The sequence below is a fragment of the Pangasianodon hypophthalmus genome, chromosome 1 (assembly GCF_027358585.1).
Source record: "Pangasianodon hypophthalmus isolate fPanHyp1 chromosome 1, fPanHyp1.pri, whole genome shotgun sequence".
NCBI classification, from domain to species: domain Eukaryota; kingdom Metazoa; phylum Chordata; class Actinopteri; order Siluriformes; family Pangasiidae; genus Pangasianodon; species Pangasianodon hypophthalmus.
In genome coordinates, this window is record NC_069710.1 from 11,883,950 (window position 1) to 11,906,563 (window position 22,614).

Sequence of the window (22,614 nt, forward strand, 5' to 3'; positions counted from 1 at the left end):
AAAACACCCCCCATGGCCCCTGGTCAGTGATGTCTCATTGTGTGCAGGTGTGTGTGTGTTTGTGTGCCTTTGCCAGTGTGCGTTAGTGTGTGAGGGTGTGTGTGAGAGAGAGAGAGAGAGAGAGAGAGAGAATCAGTAATAGCAGACCTAAAATTGAACACTGATTGAATGTGAGGCACTAAGGCCACGCCTCTTTCATTGAAACTGACAATCATAGAGGCCACACCTCCTTCACTGTGACTGACAGGCATTGAGGTCATGCCTCTTTCATTGGGCCTGACATGCAGAAAGATCATGCCCCTTTCATTGGGATTGACAGGCACGTCCACACCTCTTTCATTGAGACTAACGGGCAGAGAGACCACACCTCTTTAATTGGGACTGACAGCCACAGAGACCACACCCCTTTAATTGGGACTGACAGGCACAGAGACCGTACCTCTTTCACTGGGACTGGCAGGCACAGAGACCGTACCTCTTTCACTGGGACTGGCAGGCACAGAAACCACAACAGTTTAACTGGGAGTGACAGGCATAGAGGCCAAGCCTTTTTAATTAGGACTGACAGGCACTGATGCCATCCCTTTTTCATTTTGACTGACAGGCAGTGAGACCATACCTCTTTCACCGTGACTGACAGGCACAGAGACCATACCTCATTCACTGGGACTGACAGGCACAGAGACCATACCTCATTCACTGGGACTGACAGGCATAGAGGCCACACCTCATTCACCGTGACTGAAAGGCACTGAGGCCATGTTTGTTTGACTGAGAATGACAGGCAGAAAGATCACACCCCTTTCACTGGGACTGGTAGGCACAGAGACCACACTTCTTTCATTGTGACTGACAGGCACAGAGGCCATGTCTCTTTCAATGATAGTGACAGGCACAGAGGCCACGCCTCTTTCATTGGGACTGACAGGCACAGAGGCCACGCCTCTTTCATTGTGACTGACAGGCAGAGAGGCCATGCCCTTTTTATTGGGACTGACAGGCACAGAGGCCACCCCTTTTTCATGGGTACTGGAAAAAACATGTTCAAAGTATAAAGAAAAAGTGTTTCTTTCTTTTTTTCTTTCTTTCTTTCTTTTTGTAACAATGAAGCAAATGGCGTGCAAAGAGAATATTCAGACAGATTTAATTTTAATATGAGAATTTCTCACACAGCCAAAAAAAACAAGATTTGTCTCAATTTTTAATTATATGCAAAATGTTTCAACTTGAGCGATTGGTGTCCAGGTTCAACGTGTGCTCATAGTGTTCCAAGCACGCAGAGCTTAGAGAGAAAAGAAGAGTACGTTCTTCACTCTTAAGAGGACGTTCTGACCCTGAGTCTGGAATAAGGAGCAGTGATGTTTGAAAACTTCATAAATCATCACAGCTGAGCACTCGATTTTTGCATGCTGTTTTAAAGGTCACAGCTAGCACGGAACCTATTGTTGATAAAAAAAAAATCTTAGCTTTATACATTCATATACTATATGAAATCAGAGTGAATATATTTTTCTTCCTTGTTGAGCTCATCACTTTTTTAATGTCTTCTGGTTTGGTGTTTTGTGTTTGTGTTGGTTTTGTGTTTCATTTTTCATTGATTAGGTTTTTTTTTTTCATTTCTAATAAAATATATTGATGATCTCAGACTCTCTCCATCCGTTCCTTTTCTTTACCTCTCTCTTTCTTCCTACCGTCTTTCTTTCTCACTTTATCCCTCACACTCTCTCCCCCTTTTCTTTCTTTCTTTCTTTCTTTCTTTTCTACTGTATCTCACTTTCTATGTCCTATCTGTCTGTCTCTCTGCCACACTAAACTCACTATCTCTCTCTTTCTCTCTCTCTCTCTCTGTGTCTCTTTAGGAGGCTGCAGGAGGAAGAGCTGCAGTTTCGGACATCGTCTCTGCCTGCCATCCCAAATCCCTTCCCCGAGTTGTGTAGTCCAGCCAGTTCACCCACAGCCTGTCCCGGCTCTTTACCTCCGTGTCAAGCCTCAGACAAACATGTAAGCTCGGTTCCGGAGGTATTGTTTGTGTGTGTGTGCAGTGGTATGGTATTGATTGCTGTACATCTGACATTTTGTTTGAAGAACGTCTATGTAATATTCCAGATGGCTTTGAAGTCATTAATGTGCAAATGTTTATGTCACTATGTGTTCAAAGCCTGAGGGTTTAGCTATTCACTCAACCCTCACACACACACACACACAGTGAAACGCTTGCCGATTTTAGAACAATGCACAGGGCCGGGATGTCAGCTGGTGGCTTTGTGTGCGTAGGTGTGTGTATAGGTCTTTATGTTCAGCTTTGTTAGTATGTATATATATGTGTCCACACTCTATTCATTCTCATGTGTGCGTCCACACACCTGCATTATGCACTGTGTGCAAAATAGTTACCCTTTCAGTGCTTGTACTAGAGGTGTGATTTTTTTTTTTTCCAGGCTCTCTTGACCATCTTGTCCCCATCTCAAAGTTATCATTTTTGTTAGTACCTGCCTGCAATATTTTTCTAATGAGTTTAGTTGGTTCTGTTTTTCCCACAATATAAACATCTGAGCTTTAACCATGTGAAGGGTTGGCAAGCTGCCACACATATAGTAGATAAGAAGCCATTTTTGGGATTCAAAGGCAAATTTGGCTCCCATGTCCAAAAGGACTCTTCCCTTCCCTTCCCATGCAGACTCAATGTCCCAGATCTCACTCTGTTTATACAGAGTGAGATCTGGGACATTGAGTCTGCATGGGAAGGGAAGGGAAGAGTCCTTTTGGACATGGGAGCCAAATTGAGTCTGCATGGACCATGATCAAGTCCTTGGTTGCAGGGGTGGCTGCAAGAAGCTCTGGCTGGAATGCTGTTATGCAGGTTACCCTAGGACACACCAGTGGTAAGGGAAGTTGAAGAAGGCTGAGTGAAGTGTGAAATGGCTGTAATGAAAATCAGCACCTCCAAGTCCTAGGCCATGGTTCTCTCCTTCATTTAAGGGGAGAGACCATGCCCCAGGGTGAAGCGTTTAAGTACCTCAGGATCTTATTCACAGTTGTTGGAAATGGAGAACTTTGACATTGAGAAAAGACTCAGGTTGAGGACACCTGTGTTACCTACCCTCATCTATGATCACGTGTTGTGGGTAGTGACCGAAAGAATGAGGTCATTAGGACAGTCTTTGTGAAGGGGTGAAGAACTCTGCATACTGGGCAAGCCTCAGAGTAGAGCCACCGCTTGTCCAAATTGAGCAGTGCCAGTTGAAGTGGTTTGGTCACCTTATAATGATGCCACCTCGTAGGCTCCCACTAGAGCTGTATCCAGCACATCCCACTGGATGGAGACCCCAGAGCAAACAAAGGGCCCACTCGAGAGATTATATCTCCTGTTTGGCTCTCAGGGGGAGCTGGAATCTGTGAACAGGGATGGAGAAGTGTGGACTGACCTTCTCAGCCTTTTGCCATCGCAGCCCCTACCAGGATAAGTGGGAGAAAAATGAACAGCTGCATGAATACCTAAATAAAAATTAATCTAAACCATTAAAATTCATGAACTTAGGATTTACAATATTGGTGCCTCATGATTGTTTTGAAGAAAGCAGCACAGTTTTCACCTTTCGTAGGCTTCCCCCATGTGAGTGCATGGTGTAGCACTATTGTGTAACGTTATAGAGTGTGCATCACCATCTGAGGCCCATATTATATTCTTACCCCAGTTTGTATTGCAGTTAACTATCCCTTGGTTATCACGTGCAAGGTTACTGATATTCGTGAACCCCTTCTCTCCCCCATCTCGTTAATCATCTCCACATGGAGTTTTGCTCCATTACCGTAACACACCCTCCATTCCTGTAAAAATCCGCTGCACGCTTGATTCAATTACTATAATCTCCTTCTCTTGACTTTTATTGTCCTATGGATTTGACCCAGCGGCCCTTTGAATGAGACACAGCCCTCCTAGCACCCTACTCAGGCAACAAGCGAGAGTCTGGAAGTAATTTAAAGCAGTCAGCACGCCTACACTGGCCGTCCATAAATATCAGCTAGGACATTTCTGAGCTCCTTTGCACGTGAGATGCACGTGAATGGCTGGGATTCTTTTCACGTAGACAGCCTGCTATTGACTGCGTTAGTGTGGTCTTCTGCATGCTGTGTGCTATCATACTCTCACTCAATAAGAAGACAATTTTCTGACTTTTTGAGTGACAAGGACATTTAAGTTCCCACTTCTGAGAAGGTAGTGAACATCTGGGATTCTTCTTGTGCATTTCTGGCACTGACAGAACCAGAACGAGATGCACCTCCACAGCTACGGGCAATGGCGAGACAGAAAATGAGTCCAAGATCTATTCCCCTGCTTCTTGTTATATGCAAACGAACATAGTTCGTGCAGATGTCCCTTTGGCCTCTTGAACACTTGCTGAGAAGACAAGCGCGGTGTTTACGGAATTTTCCGAGCTGCAGGCGTTTTTCTGACAGGCCCTCGTTCCTTTGGCCGACCCCCACGTGGGAGGCACGCGAGCCAGAGAGCTTTGCAGAACCAGTTCTCCATGCAGTATTATTCCACGGTGCTGTAATCTGATCATCGATTGCTGTTCTTTTTCTTTTTTTTTTTTTGTATTCCATGCTGGGAACACATGGGCCCGTGAACCTGCATGGCAAGCTTTTTAACAGCACGAGTAACAAAGGCAAATGCATATCCATAATCTAAAAGCAGGTTGAAATGTACAGTTGTTAAAATTAGGAACGCACAAGATATAGGTGAGAATGATGAATGCAGAGCCAAACCAGGAGTCAGGCATGTTCCGTGACACAGACATTTGGTACGTGAGCCTGTTATGGCCTCATTTACATCCTGTTCACTTTTTGCGACTTAACTCAGTTTGGGCTATGATTAGGCAACAGAATCAAGTACACTGATTAGGAGAATTCATTGACATACATTTCATTTATTGTTATGGCCAACAACAGAAGTTGTGTTTGTTGTTTTTGGATAAAACCGCAATAGGGGATGTCAAAATTTTTGCAGCCAGGGACCCCTTTAACTATAAAATAAACTTCACAGACAGAGCAGATTTATTTCATGAGCATTATTTAAATATGTTCAGTAAAATTTTGTCTATTTATTAGAGCCACAGAGTTTTCAATTACTGAACATTCCATGAGTCGTGCTCTCTTCATTTTTGTTTTTTTTTGTTTTTTGTTTTTTTTGGAAAACTTAAAATGGCCGAATTTTATTATTAAGTAGCCTTCATATCCACCGTGTGCTTTTTCTCTTTTCTTGGCAATCTTTATTTCTGACCACCGGCATGCATACCTGTAAAACTCGAAGAAATTCCACACAGAACTTTTAGTGAAGTTGGCAATAAAAGAGGACCCAAAAAAAGCAATATATAAAACTTAAAACTTGTCAAATTACTTATTTGTAATTGGTTATCATTTTTGGAAAAGGGAATAATCAAAAGTATTAGTCCATTTTCAACAAAAACAATCAAGATTATTAAATTCTAAAAATAATCCTTTGTTGTATCACTAAACTCAATATTGCCAGGTTGCACCACATTCTCTGTTAAATGTAAATGTAAATCATAGAAATTGTAGTTTTAATTGGAACAGTTTTTTAAATCTACTTGAGTAATTATATAAATACGTTCATCTCTGTTTTTGCGAGACATTTTATTTTTTCTGTGGCTGAATATCAAATGGCATTCACTGCACTATGTAGGGTGTCCAAGGCAATTATGTTGTACCCTGGGTAAATGCAAATAAAACATTTCAATCAGTGTAATAAAATCAAGTAAATATCTGTGATGTGTACCTTTATGGGTACTCTGAAATTGCTCATTACTATTCTCCAGTTAATAAATAGTGCCTGTGTGACTGTCCAAGCTATGTTTAAATCTGTAGTTAATTCTGAGCTCTGAATACTCACTAGTAACCCCTTGTTTTTCATTCTCTTTTCATTCACTGCATGTAGAGAAAACTCCTTGTCATGCCTCCTTGCTCTCTACCCATTCTAGCACTTTTCCTGCACCTCCACCCTGGGGACACACGACTTACTGTGAATGTCTGTGTGTGTGGGTTTTAATCCATTTAAAGCTTTCACTGACCTCAGACTCTGGCACTGACTGCAAAGGAGCGGAGCAGGAATAAAGGGATGAGCAATATCTGTAATAGCATCTTGCCTGCCTTTACGGCGGGAGCTGCTTATTTACTCCAGGGTGAGGTAAGTGTCTGAAAATAGAACAGCTTCAAATTGGCCGGGCTGTTCAGGCTGATCTGCAACTAGAAGTCGAAGCATTGTATTGTGCAGCATTGGCAATAAATCACTAGGAGCTCATGAGCAGTTCAATAATAATCAGGTACAAGACATGGAAATTGGTAAGCCATTAAATGGCAAGAACGTAAAAGTAGAGGCAAGTTAGACAAGTTGTTAGCACTCTCATATCCTCCTACTTCACACATGACTTTACATGTGATCCAAAGCACAATAAATTGTGGCTTGTAGAAGTAATTTGAATTCGTAATTCCAGTTTAACCTGTTGAGGGATTAACTTCTTTTAGCATCCTGATTCAGCTAATTTCAGGATAATCCCTTTTTCTTCATTCATATTCTGTGAACTTAGACTACTAACTGTCATATTCTGTGTACCTTGCAATGCCGTACTCCTCACTAGAAGGCAGTGCCTTAAAAACAAGAGAACTAGGAACAGTGGAAACTTAGAACAAACAAAAAAGTGCATACAGCGGATCTAAAAATCTACTGTCATTTTTTGTAATGCAAAAAATGAAACCAAGATAAATCATGTCACATCTCTTTCCATGTTGATATAGTAACCCACTAAATTCAAGTGAAAAAAAAAATAGAAACATTTTAGGGGGAAAAAAAGAAAAACCTTACAATAACCTTGTTGCATAAATGTGCACACCCCTTTCATAGTTTGTTAGATCACCTTTGGCTTCTAATCCAGCACTTAGGCTTTTTTGGGTAAGAGTTATATGGGTAATATGTTTCTCTTTTGCATATAATAATCAAAGTTATAGCATTGTAAAATCTGGTTAAAGTGAAATTAAAGTTACTTGTAAAGATTTCAGTCCACATCAGTCTCTGTCTCATCAACTGAGGTAAAAGTCACTTGCGGCGTTTAAACACGAGCCTCGTCGTTGTTCCATTTATCTCTATTCATGCTAACATCAGTCAGGAAATAATCACTGATTCATTCACTCACTTCTGTTTTCTAAATTTCTAGTCTTCTTATTCAGTCATTTAAACATTTTAAAACTTTATGTACAGAGTGTGTAAGCGCTCTTCTCTGGATAAGGGCATCTGCCAAATGCCATAAATGTCTTCTCTGTTTTGTCGATGTGACATTTTGGGAGTCAGTATCTGATTACAAACTGACTTGTCCTCTCACTATGGCCAAGAATTTGATCATCTGTGTGAGGAAATCACGGTTTTAACAAGGTTTTACATTTTAGGCAGTCTGACTGTTTTTACTGCTGCTTTTGTTAAGCTGGCTCCTTTGCAGGCAGAATGCCAAGGCAAGGTTAGAAAGTTTAAAAAAGAATTCAGCTGTCATTTTGGTAAAATATATTTTTTAAAATGTGTGTAAATCTAATCATGTCTATAATACTGAATCTGAATCAACAGCTCAGCATTTTTAGCCTGTTGAACCTAGTACCAGTAAGCCACTTGAGCTTGATTTGCCCTCAAATCTATATAATAAGCTATACAAATATGTGAAGTTGTGTGTGCAGACTCTGTTGTCACGTAGAATGGGTGTATTAATGGTTCTTGGTCTGTTTTCCGATTATAAAGCACTCAAGCCTGCATTCTGTGATTAGCCAATCAGGTCCAGATGATCCACTGAATTTGGCAAGCACGAAAGAAATAAAGAAATCAGACATAACTATTGACCAAGAGTTTTAACTGCAGCTCAGTTATATCTTTAACATTTTTCAAAAACCTAGTGAAAAAGTGCTACAAGTAGATGCTCATTTACCAGTCATGGTTATGGAGCCAAAAGAAGGACCAATGGTCCTACTTGTGACACCTTTAAAGACCCGATGCAGAAGATGGAATCTTTGTAAGCGGATCAAAAGTGTTCATATTTTTCCATATTACAGAACCTGGGAACTAGCTTTTTATTCCCAAGATGAAGCCCTGTTCTGTAAATCAGCATTCTCTGGTTTATTTAGCAGAATTGCTTTGTGTTTTAGGGACATGAATGTTGCAGTAATGTTGGCTGTATGGTTTTGTGCGCATAGTGGTGGCTCAGTGGTAAATGCATGGGTTACTGCTCAGAAGCTTGTGAGTTCAAATCCTAGTTCTTTGAACCTTGGGCCCTTGAGCAAGACCCTTAATCCTTCTGCATTGGGTCTTTAAAGGTGTCACAAGTAGGACTCAACTGCTCATTTGTACGCTGTCTCAATTGTAAGGCCCTTTGAGACTCAGTAATAAATCAGATCAGATTGGCAAGACTGTCTCAGTTTAAGCCCTTTTTTGTCATGGGCCTACATAAAGTACAACATACCCAGGTGGACCACACACATCTGCAAATATGGATTTGGTTCACCTGGTTAGGCTAACACCAGACCCTAACATGGCTGTTCCGAAATGCTATGGCACAGTGTGGCACAGTCTCTCAAACCATCAAAAACCGTTTTATCCCTAGAGCACCTATGCGTGTTTCAACCTCCCCGGATTATCCACTGTTGCAAAAGGTGACGTGACAAAGAACAGAGATTTCACAGAGGTGCTGTAATCGTAAAAAAAAAAAACACACCTGCTAATACTCCACTAAGATGAGCAGTTAAACACTTTTCATATAGATCTTGTGACCCAAAGCAACCTCATCACCTCTCTCTAAGAGCCAGAGGCTTATGGAGCTTTTTGAGTTGCAACCTGGTGCCCCTGGGTTACTGGCTTCATGAAATTTGCAGGAATGTTCCATTCATGGGTTAGTGACCCTCTAATAAGGTAGCCTGTGTTTTTAAATATATTGTGTACAATGGTAAATATGCAGTAGTTTGACTTTGCTTATGCAATGGCTGTGTGTGCGTGCCAGTGTAGCACATCTACGTCTCATATTAAATGCTCAGCAAACTGCTCCAAGCTTTTTGCCAGGAGGCCATAATAAAACACTGCATGCAATTAAACTTATTGCTGAAAGGTGGTTCATCTGTTGCCATGATAGAGTTGAACTCACGAAGGTCACGCAGACTTGCAGCCTGCTCAGACTGCGTGCTCACAGTTGGAGCCGAGGCATGGAAGAAAGCAGGAAATGGAGAGAGGGAAAGGAAACTGGAAGGAACACTCTTTATCTGTGCTTTTTACCTACCTGTTCTATCAGCATATCTGTGGAGAAAGCCATGCAGCTTACTTTTAGAGAGTGCTAATGTTGTGTCAAATGATTGAGAAACAGAGAGGAAGCAAAAGAAGACTGTTAAACACTGCCTGGACTTGGCGGCCACCCAGGGAAGCCTCATTATGAAGGCCTCTTCGAGACAGAATGCACTGTACTGAACCAAGCAGCTCAGCAGAATTGTCTTAAATGTGAGAACATTTTCTTCTCTACCCTCATTTTCCAAATCCGACTGGCCCAGTTTGAGCACCGCACACTCATTCCCAGATATCTCCAGAAGCCAATTTAGTTTTGAGAGATTTTCAATCTGGACAGTGTGGTTGTTAAGCTTGCTGATCCCTGATGCTTCAGCCTTGGTAGTACCACATTTCTTTACATCTACAGTACGGATGTATGTTTTTGACATAGTTTGGACCCTTTCCCAACTAATCCTCTTTCACCTTTGACACAGGTGTTGGATAACTGTGCATTATTCTTTCAGAGATTTGTGACAAAGCCACTTACCAGGCGAGATAAACCAGTGCATTTGAAAATAAGTCACCAGTTTAATTCCATGTCATCATCTTTATGAGAACACAGACTACATTTAAGCGTGACCTGTCATTATGCACCCTGTTGGATGCTACGGTATCATTAGTTAAACAAATCTGCAAACCAGTTTGTCTGCTTGTCAGCTTAAGTGTTGCCATCAGTTCTTCGACATTAGACTTGCAGTCTTGCAGTCATTATAGCTGATGTACCCCAGACTTCCATATTTAAAATAAAGTATTCCACCTTTTTATATAGATAGTTGCCTCTTTATATGTCTTTATGCTCTGTCAGTTCATCACTTCTATTCCATCGGTTGCCAAGTGGTGACTGGGTGGCCGTGAGACGTGGGCAGCATCAGTGAAACAGTGGACAGACAGTGGCGCTTGTCCTGAATTGATTTGTTTGATTAAAGAGTATGATGTCATTCTCTGTGGGCGTCCGGTGGCCATCCCCAAGCGGACAATGATCTGCTGTTGGGCTGAACGGCTTCCCCTCCGTTTTGGGGACAGCATCAAAATGCCCGCTGCTATTGAGGAAGCATTTGGCTCGCCCTCATCTTCATCTCGGTTGGAAGCCAAGTGCTAAAGAGGTCGGCCATTCAGAAGCATATTATTGGGGTCTACGTGCGGGGCAGATGGGTGATGAGGAGGGCAGTTGGATGTGTGATATATATATACTGTGTGTATGTATGTGTGTGTATATGTCTATATAATCATTCATATAAATTTTTGTCAGTGGAACTTAGCAGCTGTCCATGCTTGGGATGTTATAGGACTATTCTGATGGTTGTGGTGGTAATGCTGTAGTAACTATAGCCACAATCTGAGTACAGAGGTGCCAAGTTCTACGTTTTAGCCACAGCATTTATGATTTTTGACCATAGACACCTGAAAACTCTCCTTTTCTGCTTTTCTGCTAAAGCAGCGGTTAGACCAAATGCGAATAGATTTCATTTGGTAGAAAACCCAATTCACTGAAGGGGAAAGGATGCAGGAAGCGGGAGACACCGCACATGTTACTGGGAGTGGTTACTTTCACTTTGCACTCACTTTATCTAGGTGATCTTTGAATTCACAATCCTCAGTCTTGTGAGCCAGTAGAAACCAAGTTGGTGAGCCTGTGGGCTCTTTGGTTGGTTAAAAAAAAATGTAGCTGCTAATTATTAGGTAGTGGTCACACCAGAACTTGCCTTGCTGCCTTCTTACTGTCACTTGGCACATATCTGAAAAAATAAACTTGCCATCTCGTCCACTGACACATGCTATGGTTTTTGTGGTAAAAATTCTGTTTTTCCTCTTTTCCTGTTTGGATTTCCGTATTAACAATGTTGCCACCTCTACATTTATCAGTACTGACACTGCTATTCCATTTTCTTTCAATATAATGTCTTAGGTAAAAGTTGAAATACCATGTATTTGTTACATGGTATTTCAACTTTTACCTAAGACATTATATTGACAGAAAATGGAATAGCAACAAATTGTCATAGATATTGTCTTTAGTATGATAGTTAGCATGCAGTGAGAATGCTGATGACAATGTGGTGTTGCTGTGAGACTAGAAAACCTCAAAATACTGGAGACTTCAATAGTCTGAGTCTTATGAGCAGCCGCATGATGCAAATTCAGCGCTTATAGCCCACCAGGGACTGTCACAAACTATTTTAGAGCACTTTTAATCATACATTTGCCCTTGCGCTGTCTCAGTGCCATATATGTGAAGCAACACTTCGTACAGTTTTTATTACTATCAAAAGTTATCAGTGTTGTAATAGTAGTTACAAATATATGGATGGAAAAATCAACATGTGCTTGTGCTAGACCCTACTTCCTTACAGTCTGCATGCAGGGTTGTGAGATACCTTAACACCAGCTAATTAGCTGTAGAAAATTGTCATAGATATTGACCAGCTAGATCCATAGTATCCACTGGTTCTTTTATCCAGACATTTTCACAAGCAAAGTACATGACTTGATGCAAGGCTTCTGGTAAACAGTGAATGAAGTTTTAAGCGGTATTCTAACCGATGCATCAGTGTAACATATTGTTCTCTAATAGACACTACGGCAGTTTTTTACTTTTTTTTTTTTTTTTTTTTTTTGACTGAGGCCTGTTATATGGAACATCGTGGGTTAGCCTGGCATTTCAAGCCCAATTTAACACAATAATTAGACTACAAGTAGCAGTTGATGCTGAACTCATGAGTCAGCACAGTTATTCAGACAGGCATTGCTGCTAAAAGGGCCAGCTTGGAAGTATATCAGACCAGGGAAGGGGATATGACTTTCAGCACGTCTCTGATTGTTCCTGCTTGGATTTTATATCGGTGACTACATCAGACAGCTGCACTCAAGTAGCATGATGCAAAGGAGTCGTTACAGACGCAATTTGACAGTGGGACTGGTTTAACAGTATCATTCATTCATTGGGCTATATTGAGGTGGTCCTGTCATGTCATTTTTGCTGATGAAGGTTGTCAAGTATTACAGAATTCCACTTTGGATGTCAGTCTGTAGATACCCTTAGATATGTTACTATGGCCCAATGTTCCCCTTCAAGGTCTAAATTACAATTGTGACTATTGGATGTTGGTACCATTTGCTTCTGCTGTGATGAACCAGCACACTGGGTTCTCCTGGTTGTTATCTTCCTTCTAGTTATCTTTTCTTTTAGATAAAAGGGAACAACTTAGTCTTTCAAAGGTCAAACAAAATCTTATATAATTTACATTAAAGTTATTGAGTCTTAAGATGACACATGGAAGGTTGTTCTTCAATAGCTAAAAAATGGAATTAATCCATGATGAAATAACGTTTCAATCCAATTACCCGTAACACCACTTTGCAAAGGTCTCAATCTTATGACTTGTATCTTGTGGCCATTTGGCACCATTTTGGTCTTTTACTTTTGTTAATGGTGACATTTGACAGTCAGCCATGGTGACTTTTGAGTTTGAATGACTTGAACTATTCATTTTGATCCTATGCAATAAAACTTCTTGAGGCATTGCTTAGATTGGATTACATCACCGGGGGTGGTGGGGGCCTTTTTCCTGTTCATTGGACATGTGCCTGACTGATGTAATTTACAAAAGAAGTATTCGGAAGTATCTTTTTCACACACCCACACACATGGCTCCAATCCAGGTATATACAGACCTAGACAAAGAAAATCTTTCAGTTTCAGGAACGATACTAAAAGAGTGAAAGTTCAAATAAGGCAACATGAATTCCTTAACCAAAATCGAAACCTTGCCTGCATTTGAGGGAAACACAAAACAGCCCCAGATCAGACAGGAAGGGCTGGAATAAGTAGTCTGAAAGGATTCAGTGGAAAAGTAGAGATGAATATCCTGCTGACTCAGCCTAAAGGCATGAGCAAATGCTGAAACAGGAAGAGATTTTTCTTCTGAGAATTCTTTTTTTTTTTTTTTTGGAGGGTGGTGGGGTGAGGCTGTCAGTCTGCTCTCAAAAGTTAACACCTTATTTGTTCCCCTACAGCTCTAAATTGAAGGTTAGCACTCTTCTTTTTGCATGACAGCTTTTACATATGGTTTGTAAGAGACATTCTCTGCAGCACATTTTCCTCTGCTGATTTAGATTTATGGTCTTCCAACCCAAATACTTTTCAGGCATTAAGTAGAAATGTTCAGTTGTGCCCTAAGGTTGAAAGAAAAATGCCCCATCTTTGTTTGCTGCTCTTTACTGCTATACGTTATTGTACAGTAACTTTTAAAATAGATTTCCCCACCTTTTTCCCACAGAATACCCACGTTTTTGGCCATATAGCTTAATATTGAAGATCATACACCTCAGTTATATACAAAAAAATGAACATTTACTCATTTGGCAGACTCTTTTTGAAAAGCAGCTGACACATGGCAGAATTTAATTCACACCTACACTGTTACAGTTAAATGTTAAGGGTCTTGTTCAAGAGAACAAGAGTCACTTTTTGACAGCTTATGGTTTGAGCTCACAAGAAAGAAAGAAAGAAATTTGGTAGGTAGGTTACAGTAAGAAGCTAAGTAGATGAATAAGACAGTAATTAAATAAGAAAGAAAGAAAGAAATACTATACCTAAGTAAGTAAGAAAAAAAGACAAAGTCAGAAACTTAAGACTGTAGCAGTGAGTAAGGAACTAAGTAGGCAAGGAAGGACATTATTTTGTGAGGAAGAAAGAAAGTCAGTCAGACACTAAGAAAGTAATAGTATGAAAGTAAGTGAGAAGAAAAACGTAAGAAAAAAAATAGCAAGAAAGTGATAAAAGTAAGTAAGAAAGTAAATAAATAACATAAAAATGGAAGGGTTTTTTTTTTTTTTTTTCCGGGTAATTTTCCATTTTAATTTCCACAGCAGCTGCAACACAATGTACTCTATCGTTTTATCAGTGGCTTTTAATGCCTTCTCAGGTTCATCCTTCGTAATCTCCGGCCATCACTTGACTGACTGACTTCCTTGGAATCAGATGAATGCGATCTACTCTTCTGACAGCTTTGTTCATAGTGAAATGTGTTTCATAAGCCAGTGCGCTGTAATTGTCTTGCTTAACTGAACCTGGGGTGGAGGCCGTCGCTGGGCCGAGCTCAAGGCCCCTGGCCTGCTGTAGGCGTCTGTGGTCAGCATGGAGACGGACTGCTGTGTAATGAAAGGCTTTGTTTCTTCACTAAATATGTGCCGCTTCGCTCGGGGGCAAAAAAAAAAAAAAGAGAGAGACACTTAAAAGAGTACCTTTGGACTCGTTTGAAGAGGTCCGCCCTTAAGATCCATGTATATGCTTATGAGCTATCTGTGCCATGTCGGACTCTTAAAGCATTCTCCTCCAGACTGTTTTCAACTAATATTATTCCATTTCTTATAGAATTCTACAATACCATTTTCTTTCAGATTAAGTACAAGCACTCAGTACTTGGTACTCGTCGACACCTATACCTACATAGTAGTAAGCAATTTTAATTTGCTCTGGTTGCTCTCATGTGCTGTTAGCAATAAACGTCTATGTTTAAGATGTTATGACATTTAAAAAGTAACTTTAATAAAGAGTGCGAGGAAGACCGACCTGAGTCCACAGAGCAGTATCAGTGAGTGTCTTCATTAGAACGAGCGCGAGATGCCGTGACTCATGAGCGACGTGTAGAACTGAAATGCACATTTCTCAGTGCTTAGTGCTTGCTGAACTGAAGTGCTCATTTTTTCAGCATTTCCATGCTTGTAAATATGTAATATTTAACGATCACACTTGCTAATACTCAGATCGACCATTCTCGCGCGCTCTATCAACGATAATGACATGTTTTATCAGGCTGTTTGTACTGTAGGAGGATTCTCCAGTTCCTTCTTTTGATATTTCCACAGATCACAGTTTGCAGTCTGCTTTGGTTTGATTGTCATCATTAATGGTAAATTACAACCAGAACAATGTCAGTTCAAGTCGTCTGTTAGTGTGACAGCATACTATCTAGTTCGACTTTTGCTCCAGTAATAAGCAACATAAAACAGTTGTAAGCTAACACGTGAAGGCCAGGACGTGCAAGTCGGCATTCTCCAAATGAATTCACGCTAATGTTCTTGTTGTTCCACACTCTTAGAAGTGCTGAAATTGCAAAGGAATAAATGAATAAAATGTTCCTCCAGTGCTATCCATGATGGGAAATCAGCTGCTGCAAATACGTGACACTAGGGACAAGGAATTCCCCGGTCTGTGCTCACACACACATCCACACACATTTCTGTCTGACTGGGTGACAGAGTGATAGGAGGAAGAGGGGAGGGGCTGTCCCGTCCAGCTGGAGCTCTGGAGAGTTAGCATGCCTTTTATGTGACTACCCTAAAAACTCTTTCTTCTGCTTCCTCTCTCTCTCTCTCTCTCTCTCTCTCTCTCTCTCTCCCACCCCCATGACCAAATCCCCCCGAGGCACTGAAAGAGCCTGAGTCATCCTACGCTTTCTTTTCTGATGCCGCAGTTTTTGAGTGGTTGTTAAACGTAATTTCGAAAGCCGTGCAGACGGAGTAGCGAAAACCGTACCAGTTTTAGAACAAGTTGCAAGTCATCTCCAGTGAAAGTTGGAGCAACGGGCAGAGTAAAGTTTCTTCATGTCAAACACAAACTTCTAATTCTAGAGGGGTGTGTGTGTGTGTGTGTGTGTGTGTGTGTTGAGTTTGTGCGTGTAGGAGTTCCCAGGTTTTGTTCTTTTTCAGTGAAGGTAGACTGCAGCAGAGGCAGAGCAGTGTCGGTTTCACCGCACTAATGAGCCGCAGTCTTGAGAGATGTTTCAAACTTCGGAGGTCAGGAAAGGAAAAAAAAAAAACAACAACGAAACAATAAAGTCTTCATTCAAAATGAAAGTTCAGACAAGTGACTTTTTCCCCTTTCAAAGTGTTAAATATGCTCGCCTCCTAAAAAAAAAAAAAAAAAAAAAGCAGCTATGGAGCAGACAGGAAAAGAAAATTTGGCCATGCATGCGCATGACTGTGCGTCTGTGTCTGTGGGCTGTGCATGCATGTGAGAAGGGTGTGTGCGTGCGTGCGTGTGCGCGCGCGCCCGAGTGTGTGGGAATGATTACATCAGCCTCTGCAAGCCCTATGATTGGTTAGGGAAGTGTGGTTTGATTCGCTACCTAAAAGGCTGTGCCTTGTAACCCTTTGTGAGGGGAACAGAGCGAAGTTGTCGGCCAAGCTCGGAACAGTTGCCATCCGCTTCCTCCGTCCCAAACCAAAAGCAAGATAGAGAGAGAGGGAGGGAGGGGAAAAAAGAGAGTGAAAGAAGGAGAGAGAGAGAGAGAGGCAGAGAGAGATTAAATGACAGGTATAATCCAGTGAGCCACTGACAGCCAAGCATCTGTCCTGGAACTGTTTTTTTTTTTTTTTTTTTTTTTTTTTTTTTTCTCCCTTTTTTCTTTTTTTTTCTTTTTTTTCATTTCTCCTACATTTTTTGCGGAGTTGTGGAGAGCGGCGGAGAACAGCTTCGGCTCTCTGAGGAGGCGAAAATGCCATCGTGCTCTCCCGACTGGTGCCTGCTGAGGCCTGGGGAGGTAAGGTTTCTCACTCGGCCCAGATCCATACGTCACCTCCTGCGGGGGAAAAGGAAGAGCGGTTCTGATCCTTCAGAGATCTGGAGACAGGGGAATATGGAAGTCCCCCCAACACACACCCCACGGGAAACCTGTGGAAGCCATGATAGAAGTTTGTCAACTGTAAGGCACATCAGATCAGATCCAGGATGTTGGAAGGCTTTGAGAGGTTCACGAGAAGGGAATGGGAATGTGGGAGATGCGCGTTAGGAAAAGGGGTGTGTGTTCGAGGAAAGCTTATATTTTGTGAATGGGTGCAAAAAAAATTTAATTTTCAAGGGATTGTGAATAGGAAGTAGCTCAAGATCTGGATCTAAATTTGTATTTTATTTTATTCCCCCTTTTTTTTAAAAAAAAAAAAAAAAAAAGTTTATTTGAGAAAGGTTGGGGATTGTAGATGTGCCAGACACTCTGCCAGACAAAAAGCAACATTTAATACATTAAACATGACCAGATCTTCTGACTTGTGTCTTAATTCTGTTAAACTTTTTTTTAATCATTCCCTGTTCATGCATCTGTTTTCTGAGTGAACGTGAAATCGGCCTGTGACGCAGTTTCAAATCTACTCGGTCCACAGTCTGATCGAGATTCTTTTACGGTGTAAATTGGCTTTTAAGGCAGTTGAGCAGTATTTCTCAGGTCTCTGGTCCACAATGGCTTAAGCGATGGACTTCTTTTCGTTGCAGATTGTTAAAATCTTCAGCGAGGATGGCATGGGCAAAGTGGTAGAGATCCCGTCCGGCATGACGGCGCGAGACCTGTGCCAGCTGCTCGTGTACAAAAGCCACTGCGTGGACGACAACAGTTGGGCGCTGGTGGAGCATCACCCATCCTTAGGGCTAGGTAAGAACGAGAGAGAAAGACATTTGCAAAAATATAGCACAAATCATTATACATTTCCATCAACTGTTGCTGAGAAGCGATCACCATTTTTGGCTCACCATGTTTTTATAATGGGTGTAGCACAAAATTATGGTTGTCCCAGTGCTGCGTGATGTACTGTTTGTGCAAGGAATACTATATATTGCATTATTAATATGTGAATGATGTACTAAAACTGACAAAAAAAACCTGACAACTGACTGTTGGACACTTTTTGCATTTGAGATCACAGTATACATTCTAGTTTTGTTTGTTTTTCTCTGGCTGGTTTGTTTTTTCGTTTTGTTGGTTTTTTGGTTGGTTTTTTCATTTTGTTTTGCTCTTGTTGTTTTTTGTTTGTTTGGTTTGTGTTTTTTTTTTGTTTGTTTTGGTTTGTGATATTGTGCTTTTATTTTTATTCATTTGTTTTTACAAAAACAGAAACCATAGCCTTTCTTGTTTTATTTAGTGGCTCACACTGAAGAGGTTCAAAAATGTGTTCATGTAGATGAACTTGGAGTGATATGAAATGATACTTGAAGCAAATGGTTTTTTTTGTTGTTTGCATTCTTTTCATTCCAACGTCTTTTCAATTCAAGTGGACTGGCTTTTTCACCAAACACTTTCTTCACGTTAATCTGACTGTTGCATTATGCAGATAATAAGAGGAGAGACAGGATGGCATGGTCAAAAGAGCCAACCAAACATAATGGTTATGGAAAGAGTGTTTCCATCTTTACATTATTAATATGCCAACTTCTCCACCTAAGTGAGGAAGTAAAACATAAAGCTCTGGTGTTTCAATGCAAACCTTATCATGCACAACTGCAAAATTTGCATAAAAGCAGATGGAGGGAAAAGAAGCAGGGAAAGAGATGTAGAGAGATCCTTTATGCCAAAACCAACTTCTCAGTGGCTGGGGAGTTTCATGAGAGAAAACTTTCCATGACTGTTTTCACATATGGCTGCTGCTTGCAATTGATTAATGGCATCACATGGACCAATCAGGATGCAGAGATGGACTCAGGCTCTAGATTATCAGCTAAAAAAAAATAAAACACTGGTCGTCTTCCAGATAGCGCAGCTGTGCAACATGTGCAGGTGCCTTATTTGATGAATGGGGCTCAAGTGCATGAGTAAGCATCGGTGGTAAGGAATGATGAGGTGATGAGGTCACACATCAGGCCATAGTGAAGCACTCTGTGTTGGTGTCGGTGAATAGCGGTTAAATCTATCTGTCTGGGAGGTGGGTGGAACTCTCTCTCTCTCCCTCGTTCTCTCTCTCTCTATTTCTTTCTTTCAGGTCTTTCAGGTCCTAGTAGTTACTTCCAGTTTTCTTATTACTGTTTTTTTTTTTTTTTTTTTTTTTTTTTTTTTGGCGTTATCTGAGTCATTTGATCTCTTTATCTCTTAGGCAATACTTTTATCATCTCAGACGTGTAATTCCCCTTTCAGTTGCCAGATGACTTTTGTGTTTATAATGATCATAAAAGGCTATAATCCAGTAGCTAAGACTGAACTTGGACCCCAGCAATGGTATAAGCCTTTCCTTTCAGCGTCTCCTGTGCCGCTGTGCTTTGTAGCCATGCTAATTATTTACTTTAAAATCTTTATTAACAGCAGTCTCGATGCTTCCTAGCTTTTTGTCACACAAAGCGTAGAAGTAATGCTCTTTGTTTCCCCATCATCCTGCTAGATTCCCCGATTTGATATTCAGAGCACAACCAGCAACAAGCATGTCGCACTCTCATTTGTTATGTATTCACCGTGCTGTGCCGAAAGCGTGCTGAATGCATGACATCATCCCTCTGCAGTGCCCAATTCTCTGTTTTACGGGAATGGGTGTTCTGTTGACCCAGGCCATCTCCAGATTTTACAGCAATACAATTGCTGAATTTAATTTACCTGATATCTTATTATTAGCTATTTAAACAATACTTACAGAGCCCCAAAAACCTCTCAAGTTCTTGGAGGGCATTGTGATGGCAGGTAGGAGAGTGAAGAAGACATTAAAGAGAATGAAGTACTATTTGGATAGCATAAGATTTCCTGAGTATTTACTAGGACATTAAAAAATCCAGATGTACTATACACACTTGATTTTAATACAAACTGATTGGTTTGTCCTTTATTTTAAACACAAGTTAAGCTTGATCAGTAGTAATAAGTCACGTGACCATAACATGTATGTGAGCTATACCTGTGCTAGGAACTCAAAAACATACCTCAACAACTTGTTTACTGTTCTGCTTTTTAAACTAGGCCAATACTTGGTTTTGTTTTGATTTGGGCAGGAAATGATAGAAAAGTTTGTGCGCTTCCTGGAGCTTTCTTGAGGGGTTTCTTCAGTCTGTATTCACAGTCTTTACCAACATGTCCAAGGTAAAATATGGTGCATTGTTTCCAGACGCGTGTGCATGCAGCTCTGGACTAAAATCCCAGAGGTATTCTGGTATTAATTCCACCTCCGCATATAAAACTAATCCCGTCTAAATAGGACTTGAGTTTATTATAAGTCTTAAGTCTTTTCTCATTTCTAAACATTTTTAAAATTTCTAAACATTTTTAAAATTCCAGTTGCCAAAAAACTGGGCCGTTTTCACCCAGACTGTCCATAAGTGTTATCTGCCAAGTATCCTTGTTGAGAAAGACGTGTTGGAGAATTTCCGTTTAATGCCTGTTGAGGTATCACGTTAAATATAAACTAGAGAACTCCACTGGGGGGAGTGAATGGAATGGGGGTGGTTCCTGTCTTCCAGACAAACTCGCTTTTCATTATGCAAGTGCCGCTTTCTGTGTTTATTTTTCACTCTGACTCGAGGGGAAGGCGAGCAGACGATGATATCATCCAGAATGCAAATATAAGTATGTTCAAGGCCTTTGCTCGCAAATATGCACTTGTCATTACTCATGGGAGTGAGTTCCATGAAGGGGCAAGTAATTATGGAAATGTATGGCTTTGTAGAGAACGAACAGTTTGGCCCTTGTCTGACTTTCTTCTTCTGCCCACAGAGAGATGCTTAGAAGACCATGAGCTTGTAGTTCAAGTGCAGGCGTCCATGACTAGCGAGAGCAAGTTTGTCTTCAGGAAGAACTATGCCAAATATGAATTCTTCAAAAATCCTCTGGTAAGTTCATCTTCAACTCAGTCTTACTGCTGTCATGTGGATTTTTTTATTTTTTTTTTTTTGGTGCAGGCATTTGTATTATTTGTATTATGTGTATTATGTGTATGTAACTTTTCTGGCCTAAATAGTACATTTTTTTTGTTTTTTTGTTTGTTTGTTTTTTTTAATCAAATATGAACTCTACCACTATCCCACTGGAAACAGTGGAAAACACTGGAAAAGATGTAAAAAAAAAAAAAAAAATGTCAGCAGTGTCAGCATAGTGTGTAAATTCTGGCTCAGACAGTTCCTCAACCTCAGCTACTTTTCTCCAGTTCATAATTGGTCTCAACTAAAGATGTGTGTAGATGAATTGACTCTATGACATTTTAATTTCTTTTAAAATTTCAACAACATGAAGATGCCTTTAAGAAGAACTGGAGATTTGAATCGCTTCACAAATCTGATTTGCTCAGAGCAGACGTTGTCTGATCTTGATGCATGCCTGCAAAGAAAAGCGTCTTGTTTAAACTTGAAGGTTGGAGATTCTTTTTAAGCTCCATGTTGCAACTTGTTGAACTTCTGTTCCATTTATACTGGGACATATCAACATAGTTTTTTTTTTATTCCAAATAAAATTTGGTGACTGCCCATAGATTACGGACCTGGGACTTTTAAAAGGGTACAGTCAAAAGAAACTACCACTTATCATCGAAAAGTCTGCACCAAAATACATCTACTGCAGGTCATACTTGTCTAATTGGAGATTACTTCAGATCGGATATGGCTCTCTTGGTATACAGTTTAAACACTCATTCCTAGAATATAATTGGAATACACCCTCTGGTCCCCTTTTCTTTTTTTTTTTTAAATTTGAGATCACCATCCCAGCCTCGAAATAGAGCCTCTGCACCTCAGAATGGACAGAGGTGGCTAGAGCCTGACCTGGTCGGCTTCTGCTAGAGCTGTATCAGGTACATTCCACTGGATTGAGACCCTGGGGCAGCCCCAGGACTCACTGAAGGCAGATTATGTCTCACAGTTGGCAGTTGGTTTGGGGATGTCTGGGGATTCCCCAGGAAGAACTGGAATCTATGGGTCGGGGTAGAAAAGTCTGGACTGACCTTCTCAGCCTGTTGCCAATGCCACCCCCAGCAGGAAAGGCGAAAGGGTAATGAATGAATCACTAGAATATACTATAGATTTGGAACCTTAGACTTTCAAAAGGAAGCTACAACTCACCATACAAAAAGTTCTACGTAAGAAAGTATATTATGGAGCTCATACTCCTTTAAACGGCCATTTCATACTTCCAGGATTACCCTGCCCCATCAACAGGGTATGATGGCTCACTGATTGTTTTGATGTAAATCATGTGCTATGGCCCTCATAGTCACCAGATCTCGACCCAATTGAACACCGATGGGAGATTTGGAGCGGCATGTTAAAAAGCACTCTCTACCACCATTATCACAACACCAGCTGAGGTTGAGGAACCTTTTGGAAGAATAGTATTCCTCCCTTGCGATGGCCAAACACCTTACTAGCACACTTTGTGTTGGGTTTCCTTTCTGGGTTTCATTGTATTTAGGTATACATTGTAAACTCTCACCTTTTGAAGGTACTAAAGGTGTTGGACGTAGGACTTGTAGGAAAAAGTAAGTAATTACCACATTGGGATGCATCTCTTGGGATCATACCT

General features: G+C 40.8%; 1 protein-coding gene across 2 annotated transcripts in view; it reads left to right on the plus strand.

Moving 5' to 3' along the window:
• Positions 1-22,614, plus strand: part of grb10b (growth factor receptor-bound protein 10b) — a 75,486-nt gene that overhangs the window by 42,901 nt on the left and 9,971 nt on the right. For both annotated transcript variants that reach the window (XM_026926854.3, XM_026926853.3), the window contains exons 5-7: positions 1,860-2,001; positions 17,631-17,787; positions 20,818-20,933. In XM_026926854.3, the coding sequence (XP_026782655.3) occupies positions 1,860-2,001; positions 17,631-17,787; positions 20,818-20,933 (415 nt within the window). The remainder of the gene's footprint in view (positions 1-1,859; positions 2,002-17,630; positions 17,788-20,817; positions 20,934-22,614) is intronic.